Source organism: Somniosus microcephalus, chromosome 19 (genome assembly GCF_052327205.1).
Source record: "Somniosus microcephalus isolate GS21.2 chromosome 19, FLI_Smic_1.0, whole genome shotgun sequence".
NCBI classification, from domain to species: Eukaryota; Metazoa; Chordata; class Chondrichthyes; order Squaliformes; family Somniosidae; genus Somniosus; species Somniosus microcephalus.
The window spans coordinates 66,245,202-66,270,926 of NC_141005.1; the positions used below are offsets into that span (position 1 = coordinate 66,245,202).

Sequence of the window (25,725 nt, forward strand, 5' to 3'; positions counted from 1 at the left end):
ATGAACAGGCAGGCATAGCTAGGACCCATGCGGGTTCCCATTGCAACACCTTTAATTTGGAGGAAGTGAGTGGAGTCAGAGGAGAAGTTGTTCAATGTGAGAACAAGTTCAGCCAGGCGGAGGAGGGTGGTGGTGGATGGGGACTGGTTGGGCCTCTGTTCAAGGAAGAAACGGAGTGCCCTCAGGCCATCCTGGTGGCGGATGGAGGTGTAGAAGGATTGGACATCCATAGTGAAAAGGAGGCGGTTGGGGCCAGGAAACTGGAAACTGTTAAAGTGACGGAGGGTGTCGGAAGAGTCGCGGATGTAGGTGGGAAGAGACTGGACAAGGGGAGAAAAAATAGAGTCGAGATAGGAAGAGATAAGTTCCGTGGGGCAAGAACAGGCTGAAATGATGGGTCTACCAGGGCAGTCCTGTTTGTAGATCTTGGGAAGGAGGTAGAAGCGGGCTGTGCGGGGTTCAGGGACTATGAGGTTGGCAGCCATGGAGGAAAGATCTCCAGAGGAGATGAGGTCAGTGACAGTCTTGGAAACAATGGCTTGATGTTTGCTAATGGGGTCATGGTCCAGGCAGAGGTAGGAGGAGGTGTTGGAGAGTTGGCGTTCAGCTTCCGCACGGTAGAGGTCGGTTCGCCAAACCACCCTTATCAGCAGGTTTAATAAAAATGTTAGGTTTGGATCGGAGAGAACGGAGTGCTGCAAGTTCAGAGGGAGGTAGGTTGGAGTGAGAGAGGGGAGCAGAGAAATTGAGACGGCCGATGTCACGTCAGCAGTTAGCAATGAAAAGATCTAGAGAGGGTAAGAGGCCAGAGGGAGGGTTCCAAGTAGAACGAGAATTCTGAAAGCGGGAGAAAGGGTCAGCTGTGCGGGGGGAAGACTCCTGGCCAAAGAAGTGGGCATGGAGATGAAGGCGATGGAAAAAGAGCTCAGCATCGTGCCGAGCTTGAAATTCACTGAGATGGGGGCGTAAGGGGATGAAGCTCAGGCCTTTGCTGAGGACTGATCGTTCGGGGTCAGAGAGGGGAAGGTCAGAGGGGATAGTGAAAACACGGCAGGGGGTGAGGTTGGAAGAAGGGATGGGATCAGAGGAAAGTGACGGGGTAGAAGGTTCCGGAGGGGCGTTGGTGTCCAAGAGTTGATGAAGCTGAGGCCTCTTACCCTCGCTAGATCTTTTCATTGCTAACTGCTGACGTGACATCGGCCGTCTCAATTTCTCTGCTCCCCTCTTTCACTCCAACCTACCTCCCTCTGAACTTGCAGCACTCCGTTCTCTCTGATCCAATCCTAACATTGTCATTAAACCTGCTGACAAGGGTGGTGGCTGTTGTTGTTTGGCGAACAGCCCTTCTCCTTCGCCCGGCACCTTCCCGTGCAAGTGCAGGAGATGCAACACATGCCCTTTTACCTCCTCCCTTCCCACTGTCCAGGGCCCCAAACACCCCTTCCAGGTGAAACAGCAATTTACTTGTACTTCTTGCAATTTAATATACTGTATTCGCTGCTCACGATGCGGTCTCCTCTACATTGGGGAGACCAAATGCAGATTGGGCGACCACTTTGCGGAACACCTCCGTTCAGTCCGTAAGGTGACCCTGAGCTTCCAGTCGCCTGTCACTTTAATTCTCCACTTCACTCCCACTCTGATCTCTCTGTCCTCGGCCTATTACATTGTTCCAATGAAGCTCAACGTAAGCTCGAGGAACAGCACCTCATCTTTCGATTAGGCACTTTACAGCCTTCCGGACTCAATATCGAGTTCAACAATTTCAGACAATAACCCCTGCCCCCATTTTTCATGCTGTATGATTTTTGCCACTCCCATTTGCAACATTTTATCTTTCCTGCCTCTTACATAAGCACAGTATGTTCTTTCAATTCCTTCCTCCCCTCCTAAACGGCCCCCCACCACCCCCCTGTCTCTGTACCTGCTTAATATCTGTTACATCTCCAGCTTTTTCCAGTTCTGATGAAGGGTCCCAGACCTGAAACGTTAGCCCTGTTCCTCTCTCCACGGATGCTGCCTGGCCTGCTGAGTATTTCCAGCATTTTCTGTGGTTATTTTTAATAAAAGACACTAGTTTGCTCACTGCTCTAAGAGAGCCCTTGATGATTGACTGCTCAGTGGGCCAAACTCCCCACCCTCAAATACTTAAGGGAGGGGTCAGAAGACCCTATCTCACCACCCCCCCTCCCCCTCCAGCTGTCAGACACAAATAGGTGCATGAACCCAAACATGCTGTATTTGAAAGAAAAGGCTTGTTAGCTTGAAAATGGGCATTCGCTCAGAGCATCGGTAGAGATACGTCAATGGTATTTTTTTCATAGTATGAGGAGCTTAAGCAAGTGACGTATCTCACTGTTAAAACTATATTAATTCATGTATATTATGTGAAATAAACCAGCCTTTTGGTTTACACTTGTGTCTCGTCTTGACATGACAGGGGAATGCACAGAGCAGCATGTGTAATGTCACACTAGTCGGTATATGCAGCAAGGTTGCTATTGTTATGATCCCTGGGTCACACTATCATTTAATAGATATCGGACAGTGAAAGATGCATTCTGGACGCACAAGGTCCATTTAAGTGAGTGACCAGTCACACTAAATCAGAGACTATCTCATGAAAAACCTGAACATTTTTTACATTCATGAAAGACTAAATGGCAGCTGAAGAAAACAAAACTAAAATTAAAAAATTAGTGCAGAAATGGAGTCAAAGTTGTTTGCTTAATCTTCTTACTTTGCCCTTGAAGTAAATTTTGTCTGCAGGTGATTCCCTGGCAACGTTGGATGCCCATTACATACAGGCATGATTTGGAAGTGGTGTAGCAGCAATGTAAGGAACAGAAAAAGATGCAGGAGATGTTGTTGTTTGAATGTTTTAATGAGGCTCCTGTCCTGCTTTAGGCAGGAGTTTCCTGCACCTGCCTCCAAACCAGGCGAAAGTCATGCACAAAGAGGGCGGAGGCCTGGTATATGAGTCTCTACCTTTTGTTCCCCTTCTTGTACTGTTCTGTCTCTCAACCTTGGCTGCTTTAGTTCAATCTTGCTCTCTTACACTTTGAGCCTCAGTCAACATCTCAGTGCAAGTCCAGGTTATGGTCTCACGATGTAGCTCCTCTCGTGATGATTCTTAGTGAGTGCCTCACACAAGCTTTCACCTTGCACTTGACCCTTGTGTCCTGCTCTCCCTGGTTCATACTCCTGTTGCACTTGGTTTCTATTTCCCACTTACTGTTCCTCTATATTTCTTAGTCCATTAATTACTCCTTTCTTTGAACTCACTCCTGCACTTCCTTATTAGTTACTACTTTTCTTGCACTCTCTCGCTCTAGAGTTATACAGAATCTACAGCACAGACACAGGCCATTCAATCCAACTGATCTATGCCAGTGTTTATAATCCACACGAGCTTCCTCCCACTCTAATTACCTCTTCCCACCCTGCTCCTGTGTCCCTCTACTGGCTCATGTGCCAGCTGATATCTATCCAAAATGATTGTGCATTCTCGTGAAGCATTGGCATGATTAAAATGGAAACATGACAACACTGTCTTTGACAGTGGGCTTAAGTCTCTGCTTTTTGCAATAGTCACTGATGGTTGATGTGCCTTGTTCAAGTTGTCCTCAATATTGCTGCCATGAAAACATTCAGTAGCATAACTTAACCTGCAAAGCAGATTTGCCAAAAGAAAGCAGGCAACTGTAATCAGACACCCAATAAAACCCTGTTCAAAAGCCAGATATCTGCAACCTAACTCATCATACAGCCACAGTTACTAAATTCTACAAATGTCAAATACACAAGTCATCTCCACATGTAGCCCACATCAAGAAAACAAAAAAAAAATAACACCAGTGATTGCATCTTAACCCATGAATGCAACAGGCATTCTCGCTCGCCGTTTTATATTGGGTCATGCCAAATGAAGCCTCATGACACAATAATGTTTGAATTGTTTGAGGACAAAGTCAGACTCGGCTTCAGTATCCCTCCCAGTCTGCTGACATTCACTGTTTAGGTTTACATTTGAGTGAGGTGCCAGAGGACAGGTTGTATGGGATCCATTCCATATGTCATCATGAGGTAATGCCTCCAGCACAGGAAGGGAGAAGGAGAAAGTCAAAGGAGGAACCCCTATTGCACCGAAGAAAGAAGTACTCACACCTGACCATCGATCACTGTACATGTGAAAGAAAGAATGAATTGCATTTATATAGTGCCTTTTACAACCTCAGGACATCCCAAAGCACTTAGCAGCCAATGAAGTACTTTTGAAGTGTAGTCACTGTTATAATGTATGAGATGTGGCAGCCAATTTGCACACAGCAAGGTCCCACAAACAGCAATGTGCTGATGACCAGATAATCTGCTTTAGTGATGTTGTCTAAGGGATAAATATTGGCCAGGAGCACTCCCCTCCTCCTCTTTGAAATAGCGCCATAGACTCTTTTACATCCACCCAAGAGGGCAGGCAGAGCCTTGGTTTAACGTCTCATCCAAAAGGCGACACCTCCGACAGTACAGCACTCCCTCAGTACTGCAATGGAGTGTCAGCCTAGATTCTGTGCTCATGTCTTTGGAATGGGACTTGAACCCACAACCTTCACTGAGCCAAGGTTGCCATGTGTTTTCATGGCAGTAGTTTAATTTTGGTTACAAGCAAGTTAGAAACTGGAACTAAAGGGCATCCTAATCAGACTGACACCACAGTGTCACAGGCAAAATCCAATAAACTCTATGATTCTAATGATTAGAAAGACAGTGCTGAGAGCCTGTGAATTCATGATTTCACTTGCTCTACACTGTTACACATTGTGTTGATCCAGAGTCCAGGACAATCTCCCTCTCAGGGGATAAACAGTCTCCTGTGACGTTCCTTCCTTCTTAGTAAATTTAATTCTAAACGGCTTCTAACTGACATCTTTGTATCAAACTTGTATCCGTAGTAACAGGATAACATTCTGTGATACAACAATCTGTGTTCGAAAAATGTTCTAAACAGTAACTTGCCATTGAGACATTTAAGTCTTGAAATGTTTACGCGATCAAATGCTAATACCGCCAGTGAATCATAGATCCATCCGCTTATTTGTAAATTATGTCCTGATTGCAACGGACCATTCAGATTGTGATGGCCTTTTAATGATCGCATCTGTTTCTCTTGTGATTGGATAGTTTTGATTTCAAACATTACCAAAATTCGGCGGGTTAACAACGTTGTTGCTGCTGGAGCGCTGTGAATGAACACACCGCGGGGGCATGGACACAACGCATGATGCTACCGGCGATGTAGTGGACAATCCGAAAGACTGGATTGATGTGCTAGGTAGGTGTAATAAATGGTGCCGTTACTAGTAATGTAACAGGTACAGAGATCTTAGCTGAGATAAACTGATGCGAATAATTCACTGTTGCAGGCAATGGGCTGCTGAAGAAGAAGATTCTAAAGTGTGGCAATGCTAAGCTCGAGAGGCCGGGAAATGGGCAGAATGTGAAAATCTGGGTGAAGATAATGCATGAAAATGGAGATGTCATCCTGGGCCGGCAGAGGCTCTCGTTCACCATAAATGGAAGGGATGTCATTAAGGTGGGTGACAGAACACCACTGGCACAAACCAGCATGCCACCTCACAAAAGCAATAACCCCTTTAGCATTAGAAGTCACCGCTGTGTATGTCACACCTGTGCATAATACAGCTCTGTATAATTACACCCATCACCCGTGTCACATCTGGGTAGGATACATGCAGGTGTGTAATTTGCATCTGTGTAGAGTTAGCACTTAGGCAGAATTCAAATCTGTGAAGTTTAAACCTGTGTCGAATTCACATCTGTGTAAATTTTACATTGATACATAATTCAGATCTCTAGAGTTTAAACCTGTACGTATTTCACAGCCATATTTCATCGTCATCTATAATTCACACTTTGGCTATTCAAATGTCTGCAACTCACAACTATGCATATTACACAGTGCTTTATAATTCGTATCTGCCTTTAATTGTATCCTTACACTCTGCTACAATTCACGTGCATATCTACTGCCTTTCTATGATACTACCTGTGTATTCTTACACTCAGCTATAATTCACCTATACGTAACTCTGCCTGTCTATAATTGACTTCTATGTATAATCCAAATCTGTCTATATTGCATGATTCACACATATATATAATTTAAATATGTGACTAATTCGCAATTGTATATAATTCACCGCCGTCTGCAATTCACACCTATGTCAGTAATGCACACCTGTCTATAATGTATAACCTGTGTACAGTATTAAGTCATCCTCGGTTCCGAGGGACTGCCTAAGAAGAGACTGCCTAAGAAGAAGATTACGTAGAATTGCATAGATTCACAGGTGTGTATAGTTCACATCTTGTGTACATTTTCAGTATTCCCATCCAATTCATTTAGTGTTTTTCACCCACTTTGATAGTCAGTTTAACTCAATCCCATCAACTCAAATATTTTCATGTTGATGCCTGGTCTTTAATTAAGGTTTGACCATCACCGTTCACTGTAATTAGTTTTCTGTATCAGGGTGTGAAATTACAATGGTTTTTTCCATTATCTCTTCTGGCTCGTGCTTCCATTACACTGCTATTCTTGCTTCATCGCTTCTTTCCTGTTGCCTCTCCTGGTCTATACTTCCCTTCACATTCTGCATGTTATTGTACTGGTGGATCTCCTGCAGAATTGCTCATAATAAGTTGGAGGATATTATCATTTATAAAGACAGGAGCATTACAGCATGTAATATTATACACAGTACATATTATACGACTTGCTAAGGGTCAGCTGTGTGGAAGCCTGTGTGTCTTTTTAAATCCTTAAGATTTCATTGCTGTAACATTCCAAGATCAACTGGAGGCTAATTGTTCTTGGCGGGGGGTGGGGGGGATGGAATCCTGAGGTAAATTATAAGATATTTTCTGTTGCTGAGGAGTTTTCCTTGTAGATTGGCTTTCTGTCCTTTTATTAATACTATTTTGAAAGAGTAACGGAGCAATTTGCACATATCACACACAATAATATCAACATTCTTAAACATAAGGCCCCTGAATTTCCTTAGGTAAAGAGGGAATTGTCAGCATTCAGCTGGGAGTGCAGTGTAAATTCAGGCATGACCCGGATAGGCCAGGTCCTCTCCCAGGCAGATAATTCCCAATGAGGCCGTGGATGAGTGCAACCTCTGTCTGCCCCAAACGTGGCCCATCATAGAATGAAACAGTACAGAAGGAGGCCATTTGGCCCATCGTGTCACAGGCAGTGTGGCCAAGGGGAGGGATTTCCCACGCTGGGAATTTCCTCAGCCTGCCTTCAGCCAAAATCTTGAACGCTGGGATGAACCCGCTGTACAAATTGCTGAACAAGTGGGAGTGGGGCCCACCAGGGTCTCCAGGCCAGGGTCATGACCCGGTCGACCCTGGAAATCTTGATTGCCAGTGGTTGGATTGACTCCCTAAGCAGCCTTCCGACAAAGTATTTCCCAACCCCTGCAATGGGTGTCAAAGATGCGCCTATGTTGGCACGGGCACCTGCCAACTTTATTATAGTTATATGACCCCAGATACTCCAGCGGGGTTAGAAGTATAGGTAAGTGGGGCTCTTTTACTACACTTATGTCAGCGGAGCAATGACAAGGACTTTCAAGCCCATGGTCTTGATGTATAACATAATTTGATTACATAGGGACATAGGAATTGCCTGACAAAAAAAGACCAAAGTCTATCTACTTCTCCATTCTGGTAGCCACATGATGCCAATGGAGTTGTTAACTAACCATAACCATCAATCTCTATCAATATGTCTACAACAGATCCAGACATGACTCAAGGAAAACCCCAATGGTGGAGAGCTTTGGAAACCATAGGTCCAAAGTCACCTGTTCCTCCCAAGCACGCTGCACTTACTGTCTCAAATTACTCATGGCTTATACCCCAAAATTTTATTTTCTGAAAGAAATCTATCGAATTCGCATATAAATTAATCAATACTAACTGCTTCCATCGTCTCCCTCGGGAGCCTGTTCCATAAATTGACCACTTATAAATTATCTGAAATTACAAAAGTTATAAATGTATCAGAAAAATATTACATGATTTGTTTAACACAATCACACTTACAATTTTCCTCCCCTCTCCAAGGCCCTGGAAATCTGTGTGCCCCTCATGTACATACACGAAACAGCACTAATTCTCACCGACTCCAAATTCTGTTCCGGAAGAGCATCCAGGTAAGACTTTACATGGATTTCTTTTATTAATTAATCAACTAATAATTGTTACAGAATAAAAATGACTGGTAGATTCAGATGAAATCACAAGCAAGAAAGTGAAACTCGACTGGTTTCTGGATGTAGCCTGAACACGGAGATGAAATTCCTTTGTACCTTCGCACTACTGTCTATGATTAGATTGAATGCTAGTAGATCTCCTGTGGCATTGCTTGGGTTAGAGAGCATGGTTGTGATGTTGAGCTCCTAACCTGGCGAGTGTCTTTACGACCAGTTTCTTTACGACCACTGCTCTTGTTAGGCAAATCCCAGAATTAGAGCTACTTTTAAACTGCTGAGATCAGAGGGCAGTTGTAACTGCTTTTAAGTGTCAGGCTCCAGATTGACTTGCTTTCTCCTTTTTTAAGATTGTTTTGCACCTGTAACTGAGCAGCAAGCATGTGACAACTGATGTGTGATATCTGGAGTGTGACAGATGCAAGATTTTTAAATTAATTGATCTCTTATGGCATGGCTTAAAGACAGAAGAGGATATTGTGTGTCCGTGTTCCCTTTAATTTTTTTTGGCTGCGCTGCCCATTCAAATTTCCACGCATGCACAGTTGTTCCATTAAAAAGTTGGTGGGCTGACTGCACGGGACCTCCAGACCGTAGCTGCACAACTTAAAGGGAACATTGTTGTGTGTGTCTCCCTCTTTTGTAACTCTATCTTTGATTGCCTCACACTCTAATTCTCTTTGCCTTCCTTTCTCTATCTTTCTGTTTGTCTGTCTGACGTCCTCTTTTCTCAAGAGAAAGAACAGAGAAGGGCAATCAAAATGATATATGGTTCTTAGTTATCAGGATAGGCTGATAGAGTTGAGGCTAATTTCACTAGAAAAATGTAGGCTTAGAGGAGATAGGACTGAAGGTTTTTATAAGTACGAAAGGATTACATCTGTCCAGTTAGATACATTATTTAAGATGCAAAAACTAGAGAAATAGGTAGGTTAGATGTTTCTTTTCACAGAGAGTCATAACACTCTGGAAAAGGCTATATTTCAGCCAGCAACAACCACTAATTCATCATTCACAAATCTTTGTATTTCACACAAACACACTTACATTCAACAAGAATCAATGTGATTGTCCAAGCAACAAGCATCGACCAAACTTCAACTCAATCTTCAAACTAAAGGGCTTTTGTTTTGCTTTACGGGATGTTTTCTCCAGAGGAAGTTAAGTTCCTCCTGAGTTAATGCTTCAGTCTTTCAGACCTGGATATGCGCTTCAGATCCTGAGAAATAGTCACGTTTATGAACAGATAGCGTGGCCTCTTGTAAAAATCAGAATATATCCCTGTTGCGTTCCTGTGATTTGCCACTATGCGTTGATGTGTAGAATATGTGAAATATGTAATAATACTAACCCAAGTGTTTAAATGTCAGGTGACCAATTTGATTTACTTGGAATTACAAATTGTCACCTATCTGGAGTCAACGGTTAACGCTGTGAAATAAATATAAATGATCAGTATGAATTTATTTTAGAAAGCAGTTTTAAATTAATAGATTAAAAAGAAACAAAGTTCAATTTGACATAATCAACTATGCTTTTGCATACTAATTTATGACTAGGAAGCTTGTTTAAATGAATTGCTCAAAATATTTTATTGTAAGTTAGATTTGCGAGACTCACCTCCACATAATATTATTTTAAATTCCCAACACTTCTGGGTTATTTTAGCCCACTTTAGTTTTCTCTGAATATCCTGCTCTGCTCACCTGCTGACCTCACTCCTACACACTTTACTTCCTGTGCTTTCAGGCTGAGTATGGTAGTGTAGTGGTTATGACTAATAATCCAGATAATATGAAGTCACATCCCACCATGGCAGTCTGAACATTTGAATTCAGTTTAAACAAAATCTGGAACAAAAAAAGCTGGCATCAGTAAAAGTGAAACTGTCAGAATGTTGTAAAAAAAAACGAGTTCACTTAATGACCATTTGGGAAGGAAATCTGCCTTCCTTACCTTTGTCTACCCTATACATGACTCCAGTCCCACACTAGCGTGGTTGACTTTTAACTGAAAAGTAGCCTAGCAAGCCTAGCAAACCTCTCAGTTGTATCAAACTAGGGATGTTATTATCCAGTACAATAGCAAAATACTGCGGACACTGGAATCCAAAACAAAAACAGAAAATGCTGGAAACACTCAGCAGGCCAGGCAGCATCCGTGGAGAGGGAAACAGAGTTAACGTTTACCAAACGACACAGACCTGAAATGTTAACTCTGTTTCTCTCTCCACGGACGCTGCCTGGCCTGCTGTTTCCAACATTTTCTGTTTATGTTATTATCCAGGTCTCAATGAGAGCAACTGTACATGTTTTGTGACGGCAGTCCCCTGCCCCTTTGCAAACTCTTACTGACAACCCAAAACAGGAGAGGATCCTTTATTCCCCCTTGAATAAGCTATCTAGTTTAGTTTGAATTCAGATAGTTCTGTGCTTTTAAATGCAAAATTTGCACGAATTATTTTCTCTGTATCCACCTTGCTTGCAGAGCTCTAACACTGAAAAATTTAGAAAGACTGGGAAATGGTGCTCGGTCCATCTAGCTCAACAACTGGGAAGTCTATATTCTGTGTTGTAGCCTTTCATTTTCCAACCATGCATTTCCACCTCCGCTATCTCTAGATTACTTACTATTACTTTGTTTTATGCTGTAAAACTGAAGGTTTAGACATATTTTGTATTGAACTCTCTTGTTGTGGCTCTGCTCCTGTGTATTTGGTGGCAGTATTGGCCTTTTTATGGCCACAATATGCAAACACAAGGTAAAATTCAACAGCCCAAACCAGCAGGTTACATGTTCACCACAGGGAAGCCATTTCCAGTCATGTCCTTAATTACTTTGCAGTGAAGCATCAGAAGTGAAACCAGGATCCAGACTCCTCCTGGAGGTTCACCTCCTGTCAGTCAGTGGAACTCGTCTGGAGGTGAAGCCCAAGGCTGAGCAGCTGAAAATTATCAGGAGTGAGCGGGAAAAAGGCAACCGCTATTTCCAGAGTAAGAATTATAAGCTGGCGATCCTTTGCTACACTTGTGCTTTGACACTCATAGATGCAAACACCAAAGGTATTGAATCATTTTTCTTGGAATACAGTAATTATATTTCCTGTTAGAACTGTATTCCTGAGCTGCAATGTTACGGGAAACCTTTTAAATTACTTATGTTAATGGGGTTAGCATTACCATCCTGAGTCCATGAACACAATCTAAACACCGATTCAATTACTTATATCCTTTACCTCCACCTTTCAGTCTTGGCTCAGTGGTAGCACTTGCGCCAGAAGGTTGTGGATTCAAGTGCCACTCCACAGACTTGAGCACAAAAATCTAGGCTGACACCTCAGTGTATTACTGAGGGTGGGCTGTACTGTTGGAGGTGCTGTCTTTCAGATATAAAAGATCCTGTGGCACTATTTCGAAGCAGGAGAGTGCTTCCTGGTGACCTGGCCAATATTCATCCCTCAACCATCACCTAAAAACACATTACCTGGTCAATATCAAATTACTGTTTGTGGGACCTTGCTGTATGCAAACTTGGCTGTCGTGTTTCCTATATTACAACAGTGACGACATTTCGAAAGTACTTACTTGGCTGTAAAGTGCTTTGTGATGTCCTGAGGTCATGAAAGGTGCTATATAAATGCAAGTTCTTTCTTTCACCTGCAACCACCTACAGGCCTACAACCCGAAAACCTCCACCCACAGCCCCCGCCTACTCACATGCACAAATAACTTTAGATGTATTGAGGCATCACTGAGCGATAACTGGGCAATGTTCAAAATACCACAGTGCATTGCAGTTGCCATTTCCATCAGCAATACCCCTTATTTCTATATCTGCAACATTGCCACCTCAGCTCCTCTGCTGCTGAAATCCTTCTAATCGCCTTTGTCACTTCCAGACTCAATGACTCTAATGCTCTCCGTGCTGAACTCCCTTCCTCCACCGTCAATAAACTCCAACTTGTCCAAAGCTTTGTTGCACATATCCTGTCCTGCACAACATCTTGTGGCTATTATCACCATTTTCGCTCGCCTATACTGGCTCTTCATTCACCATCATGTCAAATTCAAAAATCTTTGTCCTCATCTATAAATGCCTCCATGGTATTGCCCCACCCTATCTCTGCAGTCTCCGCCATCCCTATAAACCCATCCAAATCCTCCCTTCCTCTTTCTCATGTATATCCCCAGCCCCTTTCTTCAACCCATGACTGGTGGCATAGCCTTCAGCCACCTCGATGTTACACCTTTGAACTCCCTCCCTAAACTTCTCCACCACTGTACCTCTCTCTCAACCTTTGAAAACCCATTCAGAACCCATTTCTTCAACTTAGCTTTTGGTCACCCTTCCTATTCTCTTTCTTCCTGGCTTGGTGTTAGTTTTCATTATGCCTACTTGTGAAGTGCCTTGACGGTTTTATTATGTTAAAGGTACTTTATACTTGTGAATCATCATTGTTATTGCTCTACAGTCCACTGAGATGGAGGAGCAATCCCTCAATGCCTTTGAAGCCCAAACCTTGATGTGAAGTCCAACAGTATCTGCACCGAGACCCGAGAAGCCCAACATGAAGGAAATGCAATATTTCCGCAATGAAGCAATGTAGCATCATTGGAGTAAAATGGAGTAAAAAGAAATGTTGTAGTGGTAGGGGATAGTATCATTAGGGGGATAGATAGGGTTCTTTGCAGCCGAGAGCGAGAGTCCCGAAGGCTGTGTTGCCTGCCCGGTGCCAGGGTTAAGGACATCTCCTCTGGGCTGGAGAGAAACTTGGAGTGGGAGGGGGAGGATCCAGTTGTCGTGGTCCATGTTGGTACCAATGACATAGATAGGACAAGGAAAGAGGTTCTGCTGAGGGAGTATGAGCAGCTAGGGGCCAAATTAAAAAACAGAACCACTAGGGTAATAATCTCTGGATTACTACCTGAGCCACGAGCAAATTTGGCTAGGGTAAATAAAATCAGAGAGTTAAATGCGTGGCTCAAAGACTGGTGTGGGAGAAATGGGTTTTGCTTCTTGGGACACTGGCATCAGTACTGGGACAGGAGAGAGCTGTTCCGTTGGGACGGACTTCACTTGGCCAGTGCTGGGACTAGAATCCTGGCGAATCGAATAACTAGGGCTGTAGAGAGGGCTTTAAACTAATTAGTGGGGGGGGGGAGGTTTCAAGAGAGCAAAAAATAAAAATGTCAGCGGAGAAGGCAATAGAGCAAGGTAGCAGTGGGGGAATGTGGTAAACCACTGTTTGTATTCCACTGTGTACATGCCTGGACATGCCTCGGCTGACTCCTCCCACAAGTCCTAGTATAAAGGTGACTGCTCCCCAGCCCTTTGTATTTCTGGACCGGTCGACCACTCGAGGCAGACCTTCATTCTTTTGTTAATAAAAGCCTTTAGTTACTCTCTTAACTCTCAGTCTTTTATGAGTAATTGATAGCGCATCAATTTTATTAACAAAATTTTTATAATGGAGAAGATCCTCATACCAGCATGCCTGGACTTAGATCATCGGGAGGCGGACTCATCCACCAAGTTTACTCACTGGCTTAAGTGTTTCGAAAAATTCCTGACCGCCTCCGCAGCAATCAAATCGGACGAGGACAAACTGGATGTCCTGACCTCCAAAGTGAACCACCGAGTGTACTCGGTCATCCAAGACGCGACCTCGTACGCGGACGCTATCAAGCTCCTCAAGGACCAGTACACGCGCCCAGTGAACGAAGTGTACGCCAGGCACCTTCTGGGGAGTCGTAAACAACAACCTGGGGAATCGACCGTGGAATACCTTCAGGCACTGTCTGTGCTTGGCCGGGCCTGTGGTTGTAAGGATGTAAAGGCCGCCGTGTACACAGAGGAACTTATCCGGGACGCTTTTGTAGCAGGCCACAGATCCAATTACACCCGACAGCGACTGTTGGAGCAGAGTGACCTCGACCTCAACAAGGCCTCTGAACTCGCACTATCATTGGATGCAGCCTACCGGGGCATGGATGCCTACTCCTCTGCACCGTGGACGCCGCGGGGAATGACAGCCTGGGACACGGTAGGACCGCCTCATAGCGCCGTGCCACCCCAGCCACACCCCAGCAACGGCCCAACTACCGCAGCAGTGTCCCAAGGCCAGACAGCAGTGCCCCAAGGCCAGAAATGCTACTTCTGTGGCCAGGCAAAACACCCCAGAGCGCGCTGCCCGGCGAAAAACGCGATCTGCTCGGGCTGCGGGAAGAAGGGACACTACGCTAACGTCTGCAGGGCCAAAGCCACCCCGAACCCCAGCAGCGCCGCGTGTGGGCCATGCGGGCCGCCATCTTGGGCCTCCCCGGCCATGTGCGAACCACCGGTACAGCAGCCATTTTGGACGCCTCCAGCCACATGGGGATCATAGACGCCGCCATCTTGGACGACAGCCGGAACGCAGCAGGCCCCCAACACCGCCTCATCTGATACCCGCAGCGACACACCGACCCCTACGCTGGCATCCGTTACACTGGACCAAGCGAGACCGCACCAGCTGGCCAGTTCCACAATGGACATTAAGGTAAATGGCCACGATACAATCTGCCTTTTTGACTCTGGGAGCACGGAGAGCTTCATCCACCCCGACACGGTGCGGCGTTGCTCTCTTCCAGTCCTGCCTGCGCACCAGCGGATTTCTATGGCCTCCGAGTCCCAGTCGGCGGACATCGGCAGCTACTGCGTAGTGACACTCGTAGTAGACGGGACCGTGTATGATCATTTTAAACTTCTGGTCCTGCCCGACCTCTGCGCTGCCGTCCTGCTGGGGTTAGATTTTTAGTGCCACCTTAAAAGTGTTACAATGGCGTACGGTGGACCCCTACCCCCACTCACAGTCCGCAGCCAGCAGCTCCCAAATTGCCCGCCGCGCACCAGGTGCAACCTCTCCACACTCAGAGTCACCCCCCCCCCCACTGTTTGCTAACCTCACCCCCGACTGTAAGCCCATTGCCACAAAGAGCAGGCGATACAGTGCCGGGGACAGGGTTTTCATTAAAACCGAAGTGGAGCGGCTCCTGAAGGAAGGGATTATTGAGGGCAGCACCAGCCCCTGGCGAGCCCAGGTTGTGGTCGTTAAGACCGGCGAGAAGCAGCACCTGGTCATCGACTACAGCCAGACAATAAATCGCTACACCCTGCTGGACGCCTACCCACTCCCCCGCATAGCTGATATGGTCAACCAGATCGCGCAGTACTGCGTCTTCTCGACCATTGACCTGAAATCAGCGTACCACCAGCTCCCTATCCGCCCTGAGGACCGCCAGTATACTGCCTTTGAGGCAAACGGCCGCCTCTACCACTTCCTTAGGGTTCCCTTTGGCGTCACCAACGGGGTCTCCGTCTTCCAAAGGGAGATGGACCGGATGGTAGATCAAAATGCGTTGCAGGCCACTTTCCCATATCTGGACAATGTGACCATCTGCGGCCGTGACTTGCAGGACCATGACGCAAACCTCGAAAAATTCCTCCGCACCGCCCAACTCCTGAACCTGACATATAACAAGGAGAAGTGCATATTCCGCACAAACCGCCTCGCCATCCTTGGCTGTGTTGTGGAACACGGAGTCATCGGCCCCGACCCCGACCGGATGCGTCCCCTTATGGAACTCCCACTGCCCCACTGCCTCAAGGCCCTGAAGAGGTGCCTAGGGTTTTTCTCCTATTATGCCCAGTGGGTCCCCTACTATGCGGACAAGGCCCATCCGCTGATCAAGTCCACCTCTTTTCCCTTGACGGCAGAGGCCCGCTTAGCCTTCCACCGTATCAAGGAAGACATTGCCAAAGCCACCATGCACGCAGTGGACGAATCCATCCCCTTCCAGGTGGAAAGCGACGCGTCTGACTTTGCCCTGGCCGCTACCCTCAATCAGGCGGGGAGACCCGTGGCCTTCTTTTCACGAACCCTCCAAGGCCCGGAGACCAGACACTCCACTGTTGAGAAGGAGGCCCAGGCGATTGTGGAGGCTGTGCGTCATTGGAGGCACTACCTGGCTGGAAAACGATTTACCCTGCTCACTGACCAACGTTCAGTTGCTTTCATGTTTAACAACAAGCAGAGGGGCAAAATCAAAAATGACAAGATCTTGAGGTGGAGAATCGAACTTTCCACCTACAATTACGAGATCTTGTACCGGCCCGGGAAGCTCAATGAACCCCCGGATGCGCTATCGCGTGGCACCTGCGCCAGCGCGCAGATCGATAGACTGCGGGCCCTCCACAATGACCTCTGCCACCCGGGGGTCACCAGGTTCTTCCACTTCATCAAGGCCCGCAACCTGCCTTACTCTATTGAGGAGGTCAGGACCATGACCAGGAACTGCCAAGTCTGCGCTGAGTGCAAACCGCACTTTTATAGGCCAGACAGGGCCCACCTGATAAAAGCCACTCGCCCCTTCGAGCGCCTGAGCGTTGATTTTAAAGGGCCTCTCCCCTCCTCCGACCGCAATGTGTACTTCCTCAATATTATTGATGAGTACTCCCGTTTCTCGTTCGCCATCCCCTGCCCGGACATGACCAGTGCCACGGTCATTAAATGTCTGAACGACCTCTTCACCCTGTTCGGTTTCCCCAGCTATATCCATAGCGACCGGGGCTCATCGTTTATGAGCGACGAACTCCGTCAGTACCTGCTAACTAGGGACAAGCAGGACCACCAGTTACAACCCCCGGGGGAATGGACAGGTGGAAAGAGAAAATGCGACAGTTTGGAAGGCCGCCCTGCTAGCCTTAAAGCCTAGGGGCCTTCCAACCTCCCGCTGGCAGGATGTGCTCCCCGATGCGCTCCACTCTATTCGGTCACTGCTCTGCACTGCCACTAATGCCACCCCTCATGAGAAAATGTTTGTCTTCCCAAGGAAGTCCACATCGGGGACATCGCTACCGCCATGGCTGACGTCCCCAGGGCCGGTCCTACTGAGAAGGCACGTGAGGACCCATAAAACGGACCCCCTGGTCGAGAGGGTCGACCTCCTCCACGCCAACCCCCAGTATGCTTACATTGCATACCCGGACGGGCGGGAGGACACAGTCTCCATAAGAGACCTTGCACCCTCGGGGGCCGTAGTAACCCACTACTCACTACCACCCCCCCCCACGATCCGATATCCAGCCCCAGCAGACGGCAGGCCTGGGCCCCGCGACCCGCTCGACATCTACGAGGACGACACGCCTGTGCCACAGCCCACGCAGGACTCGACGCCGGAAGCTCCACTACCCCTGCCGTCGCCACACCGATCACAGCGGCAGACAAGACCTCCGGAGAGACTCCAATACACTAACTTTTAATACACTTCACCCCGCCGGACTCAATTTTAAACAAGGGGTGAATGTGGTAAACCACTGTTTGTATTCCACTGTGTACATGCCTGGACATGCCTCGGCTGACTCCTCCCACAAGTCCTAGTATAAAGGTGACTGCTCCCCAGCCCTTTGTATTTCTGGACCGGTCGACCACTCGAGGCAGACCTTCATTCTTTTGTTAATAAAAGCCTTTAGTTACTCTCTTAACTCTCAGTCTTTTATGAGTAATTGATAGCGCATCAGGGAATTAAAAACCAGAGCATGTCAGGAAGGGACAGAATGTATAAAGATAAAGGTAAAGTAGTAAAGGGGGTAAAAGCAGGAATAAATTGTCACAAAATGTATTTAAAAGTTCTTTATCTGAATGCACGCAGCATTCGTAACAAAATAGACGAGTTGACAGTACAAATAACTACACATGGGTATGATCTGGTGGCCATTACAGAAACATGGCTGCAAGGTGACCATGACTTGGAACTAAACATCCAGGGGTATTTGACAATTAGGAAGGACAGACAGGAAGGAAAGGGCGGTGGGGTGGCTATGTTAATAAAGGATGGAATCACTGCAATAGTGAGAAATTATATTGGGTCAAAGGATCAGGATAGTGAAACAGTTTGGGTGGAGTTAAGGAATAATAAGGGGAAAAAGTCACTCGTGGGCGTAGTCTATAGGCCTCCTAACAGTTGCAACTCTGTTGGTCGGAGTATAAATCAGGAAATAGTTGGGGCTTGTAATAAGGGAACAGCTATAATCATGGGGGATTTTAAGTTTCATATTGACTGGACAAATCAAATTGGGCAGGGCAGCCTTGAGGAAGAGTTCATAGAGTGCATTAGGGACGGGTTCCTTGAGCAGTATGTTACTGAACCAACCAGGGGGCAGGCAATTTTAGATCTGGTCCTGTGTAATGAGACAGGATTAATAAAAAATGTCCTAGTAAAGGATCCCCTTGGAACGAGTGACCATAACACGGTTGAATTCCAAATTCAGTTGGAGGGTGAGAGAGTTGAATCTCAAACCAGTGTACTAAGCTTAAATAAAGGAGACTATGAAGGTATGAGAGCAGAGTTGACTAAAGTGGACTGGAAAAATAGATTAAAGTGTAAGACGGTACATGAGCAGTGGTGTACATTCAAGGAGATATTTCACAACTTTCAAGAAAAATATATTCCACTGAGGAAAAAGGTGCGTAAAAGAAAAGACAGCCATCCGTGGCTAAGTAAAGTAATAAAGGATAGTATCTGACTGAAAACAAGGGCATATAAAGTAGCCAAATCTAGTGGGAGGATAGAAGATTGGGAAGCATTTAAAAGCCAGCAAAGAATAACTAAAAGATTAATTAAGAAAGGGAAGATAGATTATGAAAGTAAACTAGCAAAAAATATAAAAACAGATAGCAAGAGTTTCAACAGTTATATAAAAAGAAAAAGGGTGGCTAAAGTTGGTCTCTTAGAGAACGAGACTGGGAAATTAGTGGTGGGGAACATGGAGATGGCAAAAACGCTGAACAAATATTTTGTATCAGTCTTTACAGTAGAGGACACTAAAAATATCCCAACACTGGACAAACAGGGGGCTATGGGGGGGGGGGAGGAGCTAAACACGATTAAAATCACTAAGGAGGTGGTACTCGGTAAGATAATGGGACTAAAGGCGGATAAATCCCCTGGACCTGATGGCTTACATCCTAGGGTCTTGAGAGAAGTAGCGGTAGGAATTGTGGATGCATTAGTGGTAATTTTCCAAAACTCCCTGGATTCAGGAAAGGTCCCAGCAGATTGGAAAACTGCTAATGTAACGCCCTTATTTAAAAAGGGAAGTAGACAAAAGGCTGGAAACTATAGACCAGTTGGCCTAACATCTGTGGTTGGTAAAATGTTGGAGTCCATTATTAAGGAAGCAGGAGCAGGACATTTGGATAAGCATAATTTAATTGGACAGAGTCAGCATGGTTTTATGAAGGGGAAGTCATGTTTGACAAATTCGCTTGAATTCTTTGAGGACGTAACAAACAGGGTGGATAAAGGGGAACCAGTGGATGTGGTGTATTTGGACTTCCAAAAGGCATTTAACAAGGTGCCACACAAAAGATTACTGCACAAGATAAAACATCACGGGATTGGGGGTAATATACTGGCATGGGTGAAAGATTGGCTATCTAACAGAAAACAGAGTGTTGGGATAAATGGTTCATTCTTGGGTTGGCAATCAGTGACTAGTGGTGTTCCGCAGGGGTCAGTGCTGGGACCCCAACTCTTTACAATCTATATTAACAATTTGGAGGAAGGGACCGAGTGCAACGTATCCAAGTTTGCTGACGATACAAAGATGGGAGGGAAAGCAGTGAGTGAGGAGGACATAATAAACCTGCAAAAGGACATAGACAGGCTAAGTGAGTGGGCAGAAATTTGGCAGATGGAATATAATGTTGGAAAGTGTGAGGTTATGCACTTTGGCAGAAAAAAATCAAAGAGCAAGCTATTATCTAAATGGAGAGAAACTGCAAAGTGCTACAGTACAAAGGGATCTGGGGGTCCTGGTGCATGAAACACAGAAGGTTAGTATGCAGGTACAGCAGGTGATCAGGAAGGCCAATGGAATCTTGGCTTTTATTGAAAGGGGGATGGAGTATAAAAGCAGGGAAGTCTTGCTTCAGTTATACAGGGTACTGGTGAGGCCACACCTGGAATACTGCGTACAGTTTTGGTTTCCATATTTAAGAAAAGATATACTTGCTCTCGAGGCAGTTCAGAGAAGGTTCACTCGGTTGATTCCGGAGATGAGGGTGTTGACTTATGAGGAAAGGTTGAGTAGGTTGGGCCTCTACTCATTGGAGTTCAGAAGAATGAGAGGCGATCTTATCGAAACATATAAGACTGTGAGGGGGCTTGATCGGGTGGATGCGGTGAGGATGTTTCCACTGATGGGTGAGACTAGAACTAGGGGGCATAGTCTTAGAATAAGGGGCTGCCCTTTCAAAACTGAGATGAGGAGAAACTTCTTCACTCAGAGGGTGGTAAATCTATGGAATTTGCTACCTCAGAGAGCTGTGGAAGCTGCGACATTAAATAAATTTAAAACGGAGATAGACAGTTTCCTAGCTGATAAGGGAATTAGGGGTTACGGGGAGCAGGCAGGGAAGTGGACGTGAGTCTAGGTTCGGATCAGCCATGATCCTATTGAATGGTGGAGCAGGCCCGAGGGGCCGTATGGCCTACTCCTGCTCCTACTTCTTATGTTCTTATGTAGCACCTGCCTGTGGTACTTGCAAGGATGTTCCATTACCTTTTGTAGCTGGCCGACATTGAGGACTTCCAAAGCTAAAGGAGCAGATGAATGATGTAATTTGAGTAGCTGCCCAATATTAGCCTGTGTTCTCCAACCTTCAGGCCATCACGGGCAAGAGCCAAGAGGTTCACAAAGATGTTTAGACGATTGCCAAAGGTCCACCCTTCAGTTCTGGTTAATATAAGAGTTTTCAATCCCAGCTTATGTCATGGGATTTAGTCCAGGTTGGTGTGATTGCTGGCTACGTCCCAGCATGCTGTGCTGTCACAGTCATTTATTGCTACATTATTTTTCCAGATGTCCTCAATCATGAAGATGAGAAAAGTCTTCTTGATGAGAAAGTGAAATGTTACAGTAATATCGCAGCCTGCCACCTGAATACGGGAAACTTAGAGGAGGCGTTTTCCTGCTGCGATATTGTCTTGCAGCTTCAGCCTCAGCACTGCAAGGCCTTGTTCAGGAAGGGCAAGGTAGGCCTGTACTTGATATTAAATTAGTTATACAAATCTGATTGCTCATTGATTAAAAGTTTCTGTCTTTGACTTCTAATAGCCATGGTTGAAATGTACTCTTTGCGAAAGTATATTAAGGGGTAAGGGTTACAAATTGGGTGTAGCTACTGTTTGGTGCTAATAAACTAACCATATGTACCATTGATTGCAACAGTGTGATCTGTTGGCGACATGTAGGGAGATGTTGGAGCTAAAGCAGGGGAACGTGGCTGACAACGTTCACACAGGCGTGGTGGTTAGTTAGGTAGGTAGTTTTAGTTGGCAGCTCCGTGGCCAATTCTTCACACAAAAGCATCTTATGCGCAACAGCCAAATTACAATTACTGCCATACACCTATAACCAGACGTTTATTTTATTTCCAGTTTACTCGTCTTGCTACTCCTGTGCTAAAGGCAATCGTCTCGACTTCCTGCAGGGGTTCTCCTGCAGAGAGATCGGGGAACCACTGGAGAAACAGCATAACCTGCTAAAACATCCTCTTAGGCTGTTTTTCCGGGGAATCTGCCGAGATTGGAAGAAACCCGTTGAAATTCGGGGCCAATGATCCATGCTGGCCAGTTCTGTGGGGACCAGCTATGCCCCAGTACCTCACTCAAGCAGCCATTTTTCATGAGAGAGCCAAGTGATTGAATAACCTTCCAGTTCAGGCAGTGAGTGTTGATGCTATTGTTCAATTGAGAGGGCATCAATAAACCACATCCACAGCTCCTCATCATGAAATCCCAATCTATACTTAACCTCATTACTTTCTTTGTGTAAAATGCTGCTGGTATAATAATTGTGTAGAAATGTGCAGATTCTAAATATCTTGTTCCAATTGTTTCAGGTGCTTGAACTGCAAGAGAAGTATTTCCTCTCAATCAAATTTCTTAGAAAAGCTTCACAAGTGGAGCCTGCAAATCAGGTGACTGATCTCAGTGCTGCTCTAACTCTGCCCGAATGAGTGTGCTCTTCATGCAGCTACCAGACGGTAATTGGACTGTCTATGAATCTGCTGCTCTTAATTGTGTTGTCTCTGATTATCCCTGCTTTCTTTGAGTCTGCTCCTGCTCAGTATGGTCTGCTCTTGGTGAATGTTCTCTGACATTCTGCTGCTCATGAGTGTGCTCTCTATGATTCTGTCCCTTGTGTGTATGTTATGATTTTTTTCCTAGTGACTGTACTCTCTATCATTCTGCCTGTTGTGAATGTACTGGTCTATGATTTTGCGCCCACTGAGGGTAGTCTCAGTCACTCTGCCCCTGGTGAATGTGTTCTCTACAGCCGCTTTTATACTGGCACTCTTTTAGTTCAAATTCTGACTCACTACCAGCCTTCAGCCAGCTCCCAGCATTTACACTATTAAATATGGTTCTCTTATCCCAGTGGCAGAAGGTAGACCCAGTTTTTTGTGGGTCTAGGAGACTGCCTCGGGGATAATTGCCTGGAGCTGGCAATGGATGCTAGTACTTAGAATCCGGTATGTAATTGGCCAGAACTGGCAATGGATTGTAGTCTCCCGGAATCACAGAGTAGAATCATAGAAACTTACAGCACAGAAGGAGGCCACTCACCCTGTCGTGCCTGTGCCGGCTCTTTGAAAGAGCAGTCGTGCTTAGTCCCACATCGCTGCCTTTTGTACGTAACCCTGTAAGTTCCTCATCCTCAAGTACTTGTCCAACTCCATTTTAAGATTAATTATGGAATCAGTTTCCACCACTTTTTCAGATAGAGCGTTCCCAATCCCGACAACTCTCCGAGTGAAAACATTTCTCCTCATCTCCCCTCTAGATCTTTTTCCAATGATTTTCAATCTATGACCTCTAGTTATTGACCCACTCACCAGAGGCAATATTTTTTACCTATTTATTCTATCAAAACCTCTCATCATCTTGAAAACCTCTATTAGGTCACCTCTTAACCTTCTCTGTTGCAAGAACTGCCTTAACTTTTCCAACCTCCCCTCATAACTGAAGTCCCTCATCTCTGGTAACATCCTGGTAAACCCCCTCTGTAGCCTTTCTAAGGCCTTCACATCTTTCCTGAAGTGTGGTGCCCAGAATTGTCCACAATACTTATAAAGTTCTAGCATGATCTCTTACTTTTATATTCTATTCCTCTATTTATAAACCTAAGTAACCTGTATGCTTTGTTATCAACTTGCCCAACCACCCTTTACGGATTTGTGTATATGAACACCATAATTGTCAGGAGCTGACAATGGATCATAGTCTCCCAGAATCTGAACTAAAACAGCACCAATATAAAAGTGGCTTATGATTCTGCACCTGATGAGCATGTGCTTGATTGGCCATAATTTCTCCGTTGGGCTAAGGTTAACTGAAATGTAGGTGTGATTAAAACCATTAGAAAGCGATAAGGAACCATTCTTCCATAGCTCTCAGTTTTGCTCCCATGCTGAAATATACCCAAAAAGTTTTTCTGTTAAAGTCTTGCTGAAGTCTAATCTGCAAAAAATCTTATAGGGTTCGTCAGCTCAGGTTAACATAGTAAGTTTAACCTGGAGTGGCCCAAGGTCAGAGAATGGGGCCTGGTGTAGCCCGAAGTTGCAGATTTTGGTGAAGGTCACAGGTCAGGGCTGGCATTTAGAAGGAGATTGGAATAATCAACATGAAAGGCACCATGAAGCAATGAGGTCAGTGGTCACATGATTAGCAGGGACCAGACTCCAGAAAATGAGACTATATCGGCAGCAACTGAATCAACCAGTTCTCAGAAATTAGGGCTCAGCAACAGATGGATGGACTTGTTTTTTTATTAATGATATACATACATAAATGGAACTGCTGAATGCTTTACTTGCTTAATTGTGGCTAACACCTGTCTCGGGACACTTTAGGTGTATTTTGCAACAACAAACTGCACACTGAAAGAATGACGGACTACACATATAGTCTAATGGCTGTAAATTTATTTAGTGAATGAGTTTGTGATGCTTGAGTGCATATCACATTACAGTGCATGTAATTTGAGATGTTTAGTGTGTTTTTCTATGGTGCTTTTTGTGCTTTGTGATATTGCTTTTTCATATGGCCTATGCCAACGTACTGAGGGACTCGCAATGGGGTTGTTGGCTTAGCCAATGGGCAATAGCCTGGAATTCAGAAGGCCCACTCCTGCATGTCTGGCTGACTGTGATGTATCTGCCACAGGGCCAGAGATGACCTGTGCTGCAGTCGCTAGAGGCTCAATGCTTTCTGAGGCAGTGCCTGTGGCCACTTGTTCAGGGCAGCGTGGTGGCACAGAGCTACTGCTGGCATGACTACCAGTCAACCACTCCTGTTCTATTTCACACATGTTACTGCTGGAGGCCATTGCTTCAAAAAGCCCAAAGATCTGTTGGGAACATAATCAGTGTAGCTCTGAAATTCACTGAGGGCTCTCCCAATCGCTTGCAGTAATTCCAGCTGGAGATCAGTAGAACCGACAGAGAAATGGAGTAAACCATTTGTCTCATTTGTCTGGGGGCTCTGCCGATCTCCCACTGAAGATCTAGCGGGAGTACGGAAGAACTTCTGCAGAATTTCCAGATAATGGGCCAGTAATTCCTGTCCCAACGCGTGAGTACGGACGGGGTACTCACGCGTGGGCCCGGAGGAATTGCCGGTTTTCAGCATGCACAGCGCATGCGGGGAAAACCGGCATTTCCTCTCCTCTGACCCAAGGGGTTAAGAGGCGGAACGCGTGCGAGGTTTCAGGTAGCGCGTGCGCGCTGAACTTCCCTTTTTTTTGAAGAGTTGCCCGTGGGGAAAAGACTCCGGTTTTTACGCGTGAAAAAAGCAGCCGTAAGTACTTACTTTTAACAGGTAAGTGGTCTATTAAGTAAAATTAGAAAATTTTTCCACAGGTTCATTATTTTTGAAGACTTTACAGTAAGGTAAGTGTATTTTTAGCCCCGATTTTTTATATAATAATTTTTTTCAAAATTTAAAATTATTGTTTAAAATAGTTTTTTACAGTTATTTATAGTTCATTTAAGTAGTGCGATGTTTTTTTAAATTTTCTTTCAAGTTTAAGTCGTGTTTTGGGGCCAGGAGTTTTCATGAGTTTGACAGTTCTTACTATCAAACTCATGAATGAACTTTTGCAACCTCCCATTGGTTGCCCAGTGCTCACGTGATCCCAGCCGGCTCATCGCACTAAGTACGCCGCTGGGTCACGCACGCACAGGACCTGAAGCGGGCCAGTGACAGGAAATGTAATGCGGGCCAGGATTGAAATGTCAGCGCGCCGGGTAAGTGCACATCGGGGGCTTGCACACGCGGCAAGCCCCCGAACCTAATTTCTGGGCCAATGTCTCTAA

General features: G+C 45.5%; 1 protein-coding gene across 4 annotated transcripts in view; it reads left to right on the top strand.

The window, feature by feature from the left end:
• The first annotated feature begins 4,912 nt into the window (after positions 1-4,912).
• Positions 4,913-25,725, top strand: part of LOC147104564 (peptidyl-prolyl cis-trans isomerase FKBP8-like) — a 49,997-nt gene continuing 29,184 nt past the window's right edge. Inside the window, exons 1-6 of one of the 4 annotated variants that reach the window (XM_085961959.1) lie at positions 4,913-5,329; positions 5,421-5,590; positions 8,158-8,246; positions 11,148-11,365; positions 21,207-21,379; positions 22,249-22,326. In XM_085961959.1, the coding sequence (XP_085818085.1) occupies positions 5,263-5,329; positions 5,421-5,590; positions 8,158-8,246; positions 11,148-11,365; positions 21,207-21,379; positions 22,249-22,326 (795 nt within the window). In that variant the 5' untranslated portion in view covers positions 4,913-5,262. Of the gene's footprint in view, positions 5,330-5,420; positions 5,591-8,157; positions 8,247-11,147; positions 11,366-21,206; positions 21,380-22,248; positions 22,393-25,725 lie in introns of all 4 variants that reach the window. The other 3 variants (XM_085961960.1, XM_085961962.1, XM_085961961.1) reach the window with 3 other exon arrangements.